This window comes from Lissotriton helveticus, chromosome 3_1 (assembly GCF_964261635.1).
Source record: "Lissotriton helveticus chromosome 3_1, aLisHel1.1, whole genome shotgun sequence".
NCBI lineage: Eukaryota > Metazoa > Chordata > Amphibia > Caudata > Salamandridae > Lissotriton > Lissotriton helveticus.
This window is the reverse complement of record NC_136061.1, coordinates 1,690,280,160-1,690,293,285: the sequence shown is the minus strand read 5'-3', so window position 1 is coordinate 1,690,293,285 and position 13,126 is coordinate 1,690,280,160. Positions and strand designations below refer to the sequence as shown.

The window sequence follows — 13,126 nt, the reverse complement described above, 5'->3', positions numbered from 1 at the left end:
TTCTCAAAACAAATCAAACCTATGACAACCTGGGAAAAACCCTGCGGCCATTGTTTTGATTTCACCGAGAACTTCAGCAAAAGAATGTTCTAACGACCAGTTCGTATGACATCCTTATTGACGTATCTATGTCCATCCTTACGTCAATCTCGGCACCTTACAGGTATAAATATTACCGGTATTGCCTTAAGCAAACACACGCGGTGATGACGAGATCGGAGCAGCCAGCCTTGCCGAAGCCCAGAAGCAGAGCAGACCCTGCTGGCGCAGCCCCGCCTTCCTGACGCGCTGAGAACGAGACGCTGCTTTCTTCTGCCGAGAAATCCAGCTCCGGCGCTTCCGGGTAGCCCTCGCAGGCAGCCTGGAATATCGAGACCAGAGACGAGAGATACCATCCCTCATTCATCCTAAATTCCAGGTACAGAACTGAATAACCCCTTGGAGAGAATTCTTGAGTCAGTCACTTGGCAAAACAAACTTAACTTAAACTGCTACTTTCTATTCCCGCCCACGTATTAGGCTTAGGTCAGGTACACTGGGGTAGGCGTAGTTAGAAACACCAGTTGAGTACGATTAGTCAAATGTATATGTGTATGTATCTATTTTATCCATTTTAAACCACTATATGGCTTAGAAACCATATAAATGTTTTTACAGTATTATTTTATACTTCTGCTTTTATTGTATGCACTTTACTTAACCATAAGTATTGCAATAATATCGATCCATTTCTCTTGTATGAGAAAAGAGACTGATCAATAAATAACATCTTTTATTGAACACGCCCGTCTCTTCCTTTTCTCTACAATCTGGTGAGACTAAGAATGCACGTACTGACTGAGTAAAATAAGTTGTCTTTTGTTTTCACACGACTGTAGAGATACACTCTTGATTAGGGGAGAGCAAAGTTGTCATGTTCTATGGTTGTCAGAAACTAAATCCCTTCTTGTCTATCCAGGGAGGTTCAACTCCTCCTTGCCTATTCGAGAAAGTTTCTAGTGAACTCTGAGCTAGCTGGCAAACCCAAAACTTTAAGTCTAATATCGACAGTAGAAGACCTAGTTAACGTCTGGTCTAGGCCTATACTATTGAAGGTATTATTCCAATGCGCAGAGCCTATTGGGATAATAGGAACTACACTACAGCCCACTTGTGACATATTCTGACATCAGCACATCCAGCTGGTAGAAATGGTAGCCTGAGAAATGTGTCACATTCATAGAGGGAGAAAGGGTGTCTTAGAATTTCAGATATGTTAGTATACTGCAGAAACAGTATGTTTCTAAACTAGTGGTGGTAGATAGATTGAATTAATGTTTAAATTGCACACAGAAATGTAACTGATCCATTTACTCGGGAAGATGCCTTTCTGGAGGGTCTGCTAAAATTGCAGTTATCTCACTGTATGTCAAGTGGCTGGATGTCAAATACAATGTGCCACTCACCCAACTAAAGTAAAACAGAGATTTTAATAATCTCATATGGAACTTCAGGTAAACCTGTCTTTGTTTCCGGTTGTGTTCCGGTTCCAAGAAGGGTCAAATCTGGTGGAATGCTCTAACTTGATGGGGTGATGAAGGTAAAAATGACCAGTCATAGAAGAGACATTACACCTAGACATTCATATTGATGACAATGTCAGCAAATTATGAATGAGTCCTGAATTGTAAAATAGGAAAACCTCATGCCATCACCGTTGCAGTTAAAATGACAATTCCTGGATTCTCTGTTTATTGGATACAAAGTGCAGGCAAGCCCAATAACTTCCTACGAAAAGAATCAAGAGAATCCCCATAAGTGTAAAAACATTGTGCAAGAAGCAATGAAATTATCTAATCACTATTAGCAAAACACATTAAAGCATACATGTTTATGCATAATCCATTAACTTTAGAAACACAGGAATATCATTAATGCCAAGACTCATCAGACCTCTGAGTCAGAACTGCTTGATCAAAAGTAAGAAAATAGCTAGAAACATATACACAATAGGCTGTAATGTACGAATTGGTGGTGTAAGAAGGAAGTTACATGAAAACATAAACTGAAAAGAAGCCACACAATACATGTGAGGTTGCGTAGGCGGACTGTTAATTACACATGCAATGTAACTATGAAATGTGAAATGCTATCAGGGATAGTGTACATTAGAATGTCAGCTATTATGTTCAATCTTTCTGCCATACCCCATAAGCTAACAGTCCAATGTAAGCCTCAGATCTCTTTGTCAATGTTATCTTTGGTGAAGAAAATGTAATTTTCTGAGAATAAATATGCCTGAAATTTTAGGATTACACCATTACAGTGGGGCAATAAGCTTGCAGATATGATCTATTATCCCCAGAAGCTCAAAGATACAACACCCTGGGGTGAGTCACATGATATCCATGCAGACCCACAGACACTCAAACATGTGCCAACAATGCAAGGGTCCTGGTCATCTTTTGCACTTTCAGAACACATTGGTTTCTGGGAAATGGTCACTTCTATTTGCAAGAAATCCTACAGACTTCTCACGATAGTAATATAATTCAAATAGTTAAAATGGTCCACTAACATTATCAGCTATCGTGTTGAGGCATCAAACAGCACTGGTCGATATTACTTGTCAATCTGAGAGAGTGTTACTACATGGCATTTGATAAATGAAAAACAATAAGGTTGCTTGTCGCAAAGACATTTAGGACCTGATTACGAGTTTGACAGACAGGGTTACCCCGTCACAAACTTGACTGATATCACAGCTGCCAAATAACAATTCTGTTAGATCCTATTGAACTTGTAACACAGTGGATGGAATATCAGTCATGTTTGTGACAAAGTATCCTATCCACCAAGATCCAAATCAGGCCCTAATCTAATATGTGTTGTGCAAACACTGACCTTGGTATTATGATATTAAGCCACTATTCCTTTTTAAAGTCAAATTAGAGGCAAGGCTTATGCCAAAATCCTGTAATGCTGGGAGGAATCTGCTGTTTTTCAAGAATTATATTTACAAGGACCCTACTGCTATTGGCCAATTAAATCCCTTGTAGTTATTGACAAGACAATTTCAGAATGGATGCATATCAAGGTGCCAGACCAGATGGTGGAACAGAAGATTCTGCCTCATTGAAAAGCTACATTCTCTGAAGGTCAGAGCACAGTTAGTCATTGAATAGTCCTGAATATGATAATATAGAAAGGTAAGGATCAGGGAAAGCTATTTTCATTTGGTATTCCTTGATCTAGCCCAGTCTCTCAGTGTTGAAGATTGGGGTTCCTTACACTGACATTGGCAAAATTGGCAGCAAAGGATTATTGGTGAGACATGCCTGGACAGGCATGAGTGTCTCAACAAGAACAGGCTGACGTTATGGTACACAAGTATTTTTTTCTTCCAGTACAAGGGTTAGGCAATTTTGTACTCTCTTCTTAGTCTCTTTCTCCTTCTGAAGACATATTTGTTAAATCAAATTAGTTGGAGACAATCGAACTTGCCAGATTTGGCTTCACAACTGTTTGCATTTGCTCTTTTGTGCTAATGCGAGGGTCATGATGAATTTGGCTGCCAGGGTGGTGCAAGGTATCAAAAAAGAAATGTATATTGTTCAGTAATAGGACGTCAATATACTTTATTAGAAGCAAGAACTACATTAGGTCAACAAATGGATCCAATCCAACATAGGTGTGGCATTTAGTAGTAGCAGAAGCTGGATGGCAGAAATGCAAAACATTAAGCAGACAAAACAGCAAAATGTTGATTCAATAATCAGGTGTTTTATGAAATATGCTAGCCAAATAAAGTAGTTTGAACTTTAAGGTAACTATGTCCGGAGCAAAATTGTAGGGTACTCACAATTATAAGCCCCACAACTGGTGCTGAATTTGTATGTTCAAGTGATGGATCCCTGAGATAAAGGCAATCAATTAAAACCTATTTACTTTCCATACGCTAGGAAATGCATTAGAAATGGAATTAGAGTCATTTGAATTAGGGACAGTCCTCCTGGTAGAAATTAATTGGAAGGATTGACGTTTTGCCCCAGTTTTTATTGTGGTGCAACTGTTACAAAGGGTTGAGAAGATAACTGACCAAAACCCTTGTGGTCGGCCTCTGAACCACAGCTGTACTTTATATTTGAGTCTGCTTAGTCACCAGCTTTATTCATATGCAAGAAGCTGCAGGGCGTGCCTGACTATGGACGATTCTGACCGTGCGTTATACTGAATGGGATGCTTTGTTTATGTGTTTAAGCTTTGTTATCCAATTTTGAAAAGGAGCACTGAATTTTTGTGCCACCTTAAATTTATTATGTCAGAAATGTGAACATCATAATAAAAGTTTACATGATGTAAATAGACACTCCCCAATGAAAATCATTTTAATTTTTACTTGGGCGTACAAGACTTTTAGGGACACAAAACAAGAGCATTGGTGAATTGATTATTGCATTTCATTGTAATAAATGCATTGATGAGCAGATTAATTGATTACTTATGAAATGCACTTATAAATTCTGGGGCATACGTACTAGAAAATGATGCCGCTTAATGTAACAAGTCACCTTGCTGCACTGCGTGACATGAAAAGGGCAGGAATCTGCTGTATTTAAAAGAATATGGTGCATTCCTGCCTTACTCCCTGTGCTGACACTGTTTTGGCTGTCGAGCGCCAAAACAGGCCCCCTTGCATTATGGTCCAAAACATGCCTGTATTGTAAGGAAAATTGTTTTTGTGCAGGAAGAGCCAACTTACTGCACAAAAACAATCCCCTGAGGTTTAAGCTCACATAGAATGAGGAAGTAACAAGGAGATATTTCTGCTTGTTAAGCCTCCCCTGAGATGTCGTATCTTATTGGCACATTCCAAGGTCTACCAGTGATGGTAATTCTGGAAGTGTGACAAAATCCATGTGAGTTGCTTTGGAAGAGCCATACAACACCCATGGAATGCCATCCCAGAGCATAGTAGTGCAATGCAGTGATTTGTACTGCATTGCATTATTTCTGATTTATGAAGCCAATCAGGGCCACGCAAGGTAGCCTTGCGCTGCGTCATAAATTGTATTTTGGACTAGCATCACTCTTGCACCACATTGCGTGTTGCAAGAATGACGCAACTCCTCTCATAAATATGCTCCTCTGTTCTGAAATGCGCGTCATCTTTATTAGAGTTTCATATGTTGAGATCCAATTTAACAATATACATTTTCTATTTTATTCCAGGCAATATATATTGGACTGATCATGGCTTCAATTTAATTGAAGTGGCAAGACTCAATGGTTCCTTCCGATATGTAGTTATATCGCAGGGTATCGACCAGCCAAGAGCTATCGCCGTGCATCCAGAAAAAGGGTAATTTCAATTCTACCTTCTTATTGGCCTAACTTCATAGCAACATTCACCAGCATTTTGCTGACGAAGTACTTAAGACACATGTTGAAGAAATACCCTTCTATTTCTCGCAGATCTAAGGTTTGCTAAGAGATTTGCAATCTTTTAAACATTCTGGCGTGCAATTTCTTGCATATTTCCTTTATTGCTCATATCTGTAATTTTGCATGAATTTCATTAAACGATCAGGATATCTACTCAGAGCCAGAGTGTTGTGAATACAAAAGTTCTATCTTAATTGTACCCCTGTTTTTCAATAAAAAAATTACTGAAATAAAAAAAAAAAGAAATTTGATTTATGTATTTTTTTGAAACTCTTTCAGGTACTTGTTCTGGACTGAATGGGGACAGAATCCATGCATTGGCAAAGCGTTCCTAGACGGATCAGACAAAGTTGCACTTGTAAACACGGGCATTGCCTGGCCAAATGGCATCACCTTGGACTATGAGGTAGGATTCTCCTATTTATTTCATTTTTTTTCCAAGTAGAGCTGTGTCTGCACTGCAATTGCATATTATAACCAGCTGCATTGTTTAGTTTACTTTTCGATAATTGTCTGTCTCTTAACACTACTTTTCGGTAAAGAGTGGCTCGTGAGGTTTACCTTTGCAATTGATCCCTAGGAAGATAAATTATACTGGTGTGATGCCCGCACAGACAAGATAGAAAGAATCGACCTTGAGACTGGAGGGAACCGAGAGATTGTGCTGTCAGGGAGCAACGTGGATATGTTTTCCGTCGTAGTCTTCGGGGCTTACATCTACTGGTCTGACAGGTAATTTATTTTTCCATAAGTATTTGAGTCTCAAAATGTTATTTCAGCACCAGCTGCTTCACCCTTGTAGGATTAGACACGCTTCCGCAAGGTCACACTAAGGTTCTCACAGAACCATGTAATTTCCACAGAAAAGGCAATTTCGATATTCAGAGCTAACGCATATCAATGTCGCAGACCGAAAAGGATCCTTCACCTTATGTGTGGCCAGCTGCCTTACCACTTTCAGTGACTTGTCACACGTTAATTAGCTGAGGGTGGTTGATCGGTAAATCTTGAACATTTCTTCCTTGCCAGGGCGCATGCCAACGGCTCCATTCGGAGAGGCCACAAGAACGACGCCACAGATGCGGTGACGATGAGAACGGGCCTCGGAATTAACCTGAAAGACGTAAAAGTCTTCAACAGAGCGCGAGAGAAAGGTTAGCGCGTCCTCCTGATGTTATGAATTATTCTTTAGTCTTTATGCTCATGCACCCCTCGACCCATGCAAGTTTAAATATTCAGCGTTTTTGGCGCGCGCTGCAAACCTGCAGCAGAGTTCATACCGCTCTAGTGAGCGTGGTATCTGTTTTATTATTTGCAGTAAATCCTGCTGTGCACTAGAGAACGAACGTCATTGACTCTGTAAATAGGTAGATACTATATATGGTGTTTATTTGAACAACAGTAATACATTTTTGGTTGAATATATTTTATGAAATCATATGTCTGGGAAAATGTATGTTAGAAAAGTGTCTTGCTATTGCACACGTTTTAAGGTACGGCTGTGGTTATCGAAAAGACAAGCAGACGTTCTTTTTTAGCTTTAATGACTCAAATTCCTTAATGAATGACTTGAATGCAAATAATATCACTTATCAATACCTGCTATTTTTTAAATATAAAAAATGTCTTTATATACAAGTATGACTCATGCAAACAGTGCTATCAATCAGTAACACTAAACACTCATAAAGGTGTTGTGTTATGCAGTACTTAAATAATCATAGTTTTAGTCAAGAAAATCAGTGGCGTTGCCCTGTGAAGAAGGAAAGGCTGAACTTACCATACCATGATTCAAAATGATATCTAGTAGTTTACAGATAACGTACAGTTTACAGAAAAGTGACCAGCACAAAATGTAAACTTGCAAATGTTTGTGCCTCAGTTTTCACGAAATGAATAATAAAAACTGAAGGGCAGATTTACAAGCCCGATGCGCCAGTTTTGCGTCACTTTTAACATGGGAAAGGTGACGCAAAAGTGGCGCAAGGGCCTTGTAAATCTGCCCCTGAAAGTTTCCAAAGAGTTTCCATATACTTTTTGTAGCTAATGTCAGGTCCCCGATGATGACCTTCGACATCCCCCACGTCTTTGGACTGAAACTGACTTTAACCAAGAAGGTTAAGCATGGTGGCTTCCTACTTGATGCAGGGGGTGCTCTTTGGCCAAAGGTAAACACAGTAGTCAACATTACTTTTTTCCAAATTAACAGACTAAAAAATGTTCTACAACTTCTCTGTCAGAAGAATTTAGGGGCAGATTTGTCAACCAGTTGCATGTCCCTTGCGCCTCGCAAGGGGCGACTAGGGTGACACATCTTCTGAGTCCGATTTTTCAAGCCACGAAAGGCCTCCACGCGTGGCCCTAGTGGCTTATTAAATCTAGAGTAATGCAACGCAGCACAAATCACTGCGTTGCATTACTCTGCCCAAGGGAGGTGTTCCATGGGTGGAGTGTGGGTGTTCCCACGCATCCACCCATGGATTTTGAAGCATTCCCAGATTTACCAGGTAGACCTGGGAATGCATCAACATGCTAGGCCTTCTTAGGTGTGGCATAACAAGGAGAAATATCTTCATTTCTCCTAATGTTTACTTCTCTCTATGTGTGCTGCATACTGTAGCTTTTACAAATCTCGAGGAGAGCCCCCTTGGGGACAGAAATCAAGAAAAAAGAGGAGGGGGCTGCATGGCCCTGATCCTTGAGTCACTAGTAGCCCAGAGAGCTTACCACCATGCTGAAATGTGCATAGTAGGGGAGTTGGGCCACACAACCACCCTCCTAGGACCTGGGGAACCCCTCCCCTGCATCAGATTTCTTTATTAAAGGGACCTCATCCACCATTACAATTTTAGGGGAGGGGAGCAACATGCCTTCTATAGCCACGGGGACCCCATCCCCTGGGACCAGCTCACTAGCTGTGTCCCAGGGTGCCCTTACACTCATTATCTGGACATAGGCTGTACAAAATAAGCTAGAAACGTAATATGGTAGTTATCAGCTACTTTGTAAACTATAAAACAAGCCCCACAGTAACTATAACACATGCCCTTGCCGTGCACAGTGTTGTCATAAATTATGTAATTTCATCTGTCATCAGTTCTCCAAATCCACTCTAAAAGTCAGTGGAGATTGGCACCTAGACTGGCTGTAAAATATCCACACAGCTACTTGATGGTTTCAACATATATCCAGTTGCCAATGGGAGTGTAGAGTATCCTGCACCACTTAACATCTGATCAATGACAAATGCACCCCTTTCGAGACCTAAAATTAGCACTAGGACCATTATTCCTTGCTCTACCTGACGAAATCTGAGAGTGTCCAAAATAAACACAGCATGCTGCAGCGTGGCATTTATTATTTGCTTCCACAGATATGATGTTTATAGCAACCAATGCTCTGTATTGGGAATAGGTTCAGTGGCTTCAAGAGTATATCATTTGCAAGGGCAAATTACACATAGAAATGAAGGCAAACCCTTTGTGGACTGCGGAGACATACAATTGATATGTTTCTACAATAGAAGATCTCTTCTGTCATACTTTATTACTATGGTTATACACAATATATTGCCACAAATCCACCCTCTGTAATTCGATAGCAGTTTGTGCATTAAAATATTTGTAGCTTGGAGACACAAAAACACACTTTGTGTGCTGAGTTATACTTATATTTCCGAAAGAACTTTACATTTTGAACATCCACTAAGTTTCTATTTTCAGAAGCTGAAAACTGTTCTATAAGCTTAATTTGCATGGACTGAAAGTTTGCACCTTTTAAAGAAATTGATAATGTCACTTCGATGTTTTCCTAAAATAGCATTTTGTTTTATTCAACAATTCATGATCCTGTGAAGGCTACTATGAGAACTACGAGTAAATAATCATCATTTTGAAACAGTTCAATCCCCTGTGCTACATTTTATCATTGATTTGATAAGATAATTGACTTAAAGACATTATTTATTTACCGAGCTTTGATAGTAATATGACGCCACCAATGAAATCATTCAATAAAAGTGACTTCAGTTGTATCCCGTTACTTTAGTGGATGCAATGTGAAGACATAATTTAACTTAAGATCTGAATACCCCGAAAACGCAACATAAAAAGTTTGTTACAATGATTTTTTTCAATTACTACAAAAAACCTGCAATCATTACTCCCCACAGGTACCAATGTCTGCATGAAAAACAATGGTGGCTGCCAACAACTCTGTCTCTACCGTGGAAAGGCACAGAGAAGGTGTGCATGTGCACATGGCTACCTTGCAGCAGATGGCTTGAATTGCCTCCAGCACCTGGGATATTTGCTTTACTCTGGGAGAACTATCCTGAAAAGTATCCATCTCTCAGATGAAACTGACTTAAATTCTCCCATAAGACCATATGAGAACCCCAGTCATATAAAAAATGTGATTGCTCTGGCATTTGAATACCGCACTATGGAACGGAACACCAGCCGCATCTTCTACAGCGATGCACACTTTGGGAACATACAGATGATTGAAGATGATTGGTCGGGCAGACAAGTCATAGTTGAAAGTAAGTTACTTACTAATCAATACTGGTAGTTATTGTTTTTCGGTAGTTGGACATTTTGGTAAATATGAAATGTTATGTTTTAAGATTGTAAGGCTATTGGCTAAAAGAAAATGAAAAATTATATAATTATCATAAAATGAGTATCTTAATGAATTGATATATTGACGCCTAATTTCTTATGATTTTTTAGGCAATCTTTCAATTCCAAAAATGATGCGGCCAATTTCTACATACAATATTTTGAAAGTTGAAACTGACTTGTAACCATCGTAATCTATGTTGTTTGATTTAATTAATAGATTTTCTCGTTGCCAATTGAACTAATTTGAGCTCACTGTGTGAGAACATGTTTACATTTATCAATAGTACTGGCTTCATTGAATCTTAGAGTTGCAGATAATTTAAGCATGTGCAAGCTGTTAACTACTTGCAACTAGGGAAGTATTAGCTACTAAGGGTGTCAACTCCAGAGTATGTAGAAATTAGTAGCGTTTAGGAAACAGTAAAATTGTTGGGAGGGAGCTAGGATAAATCCTATTTCAATGAAATGTTATTAACTGCCATATCTTCTATTATTAGAAAACATCCAATTATAGCATACAAAAATATGTGAACGAGAAATACTCAAAAATGGCTTGTTTTTTGTTTTAGTGATTTATTAGAAGCACACATAACTTAATTAACCATTTCAATGGCATGTGTGTGTACTTCCAAAAGTTCATTTATTGTTTTTGTCAATAATAAATCAGGTGCACCATGGTGCTGGTTTAATGATTTTTGAGTGAGGAGCAACGTTTTAAAACCCTGTAATTAAACTCCCTTGCCTAGCAATTCTGGAATTAGCTGTTGAATCCCGTCATGGTAGGCTAAATAGTCACCGAGGAGAGCTTAGCCAAGAGTTCTTAATTTTGACAAGCCACGTGCTATTTGTTGACACCAAAATTATTTATTTCAGTGTGTTTGGTGTTATAGGATTCTTTTTGATGTAAAATGTAATAATGAAAGAGGCACATTTAAAATAATCCAAAATGCATGTGCAGCTCTCTCCAAAAAGCAGTTACAAACTAGAGGTTGGGCAAAATTTGGAACTATGCTGGCTGATAATACATATATCAGTTTTTCACATTTACAATTTATTTTATTTTCCAAACTTTTCACACCATGTTAAAACACAGCTGACAATTAAACTGTGAATTGGCAATTGCTTATGACCAAATGTGAAGTATATGGAAGTAGAGTATCCACCATTCTTCTAGATTCAGGAAAAGGTAGCGTTGTACAAAAATATTTTTTCCCACTAGGTGGTGGTCGTTTTTTCTATTTTGGTACTTACTTGCAGTTTGTGGTTAGAAACAGGTGTGAAACTTTTGGGTGAACCAAGAAGGCTATAAAAGTCTCAAAAGCAGACAAAATTCAGAATTCAGTATGGGGGCATTGGTATCGATCAATCAAAGTTTTCCAGAAGAAACGTATCATTGAAATAAAACATGAATGGAACTAAATAGGAAAAATTAGAAACAGGTGCCAATGTTCTCATGTGATTTTTTTTGCTCCAATAGCCATTTTCCAAACGTAATATACTGTTACATCCATCTGACTCTACTACAGTTACGCCCATCAGGGATGCATAAGGGCTGATTACGATGTCGAGCGGAAAGCCTCCTTCTGACATTTGGATTCCCCTAGACTGTGTCGGAACCCTTTGGACCGATTCGATCGGTTAACAATCAAACCAACTGATTACGATGTTGGCGGTCGGATTGCAAACCGCACTGTCTTTCTGAATCAGTTCTGCATTGTAAAACTCTATGGACTGGCTTTCCAACCGATTGATTAAGATGCCGGTTCCCAACAGGCTTTCCGAATCAGCCTGTCCGACATGAAAAGGCTGTTGGAAAGTGACTTTTGGTGCCTATAGCAGGTCCCCCTTCATCCTGTGGCCTATGGTGGGGGACCAAGGAGAACGTAAGGGACCCTCCTGTAAAACCCTGCAGTGTGTGCCAGGCACAGTGGTGTGCCCGCAACAGGGTGCAGGGTTTTACACACACAACCCATTTACCCATAGGAGCCTGTGTTGTCAGATGGAAAACAAGCTCCCATAAGCAACAATGGGACTCCAACCGAACAGTGTTCGGTCACATCATAATTGGTCAGGCAGAGCAGCTGAATGCAAGTCGGTCGGTTCCTGAATCCGAGACGGTGTCAGGCGAAACGTTTCTGCCTGATATCGTAATGAGGCCCTTAGTGTTTGTTCGTTGTCCTGAAGCAGGTGATACCCAGAGCTACCAACTAAATTTAAGCTTATCATAATGTTTCATCGTGTATCAACCATGTATCAGTAAATTTGATAAAGTGGATTGAATGAAAAATGTGTATGAAGGAACCTTTGCATACTTAAAATGTGGCTAAGATAATTAGATTATGAATAGTTATTGTACAACTTTGAAACAGGGGGTTATCCATAAAAACACATGATTTAGAGGGCATTTTCCAAATTGAAAACAAATGTTCTATTGTTCTGCATTTCCACACTTCCCCTGATAAAAACATTATCTGACATGTGAGTGGGCCTATCACGCTAAACTGGTTTCTGACTTTTTTGCTATTCAGCATTTCTAAGTGTACATTTACACATGAGTGCATGTCTCCAAACCTGTAATCAGGAAGTGCAAACATCTGTGGTGGAAGTTATAAGTGTAAATTTGCTATTTCTGAGTTTTCAGATGTTGGTGGAGACTCTGTCACTGGGGTTGAGATCTCCCTAAGGTAAACTGTAGAGAAAAGCAATAAAATGCATTAATACTTTAAAAAAGTTAATATATGACTTTAAAATAAAAATTTAATGATTTTAAAATAATCATGGTTAACCTACAGCTAGTATACAGCATATTAACACATCAAATTGATAGTTTATTTAATAAGTATATACAATATAAGGGTTTAATGTATAAATATACATTTTTTGTCACTGTCACTTTGATATTTATTTAAAAATCAATACATTTGATTAGAAGGTATGTTTTCTTGTTCCGATGTAAAATATTTTAATGTACATTTAAAAGTTTAAATGTGTATTATTATTTTAAGTAAGCTAATTATTCAATTTTGAAATTATGATACAATTTATTTTTTATTCAACTCTTTAGCACCAAAATAATT

General features: G+C 38.8%; 1 protein-coding gene across 1 annotated transcript in view; it reads left to right on the top strand.

Moving 5' to 3' along the window:
- The window catches only part of LRP1B (LDL receptor related protein 1B), a 3,812,342-nt gene that overhangs the window by 2,565,187 nt on the left and 1,234,029 nt on the right, over positions 1 to 13,126 (top strand). The window contains exons 37-41 of the mRNA XM_078683424.1: positions 5,212 to 5,341; positions 5,704 to 5,830; positions 6,005 to 6,156; positions 6,454 to 6,578; positions 9,596 to 9,967. Of these exons, the coding sequence (XP_078539550.1) occupies positions 5,212 to 5,341; positions 5,704 to 5,830; positions 6,005 to 6,156; positions 6,454 to 6,578; positions 9,596 to 9,967 (906 nt within the window). The remainder of the gene's footprint in view (positions 1 to 5,211; positions 5,342 to 5,703; positions 5,831 to 6,004; positions 6,157 to 6,453; positions 6,579 to 9,595; positions 9,968 to 13,126) is intronic.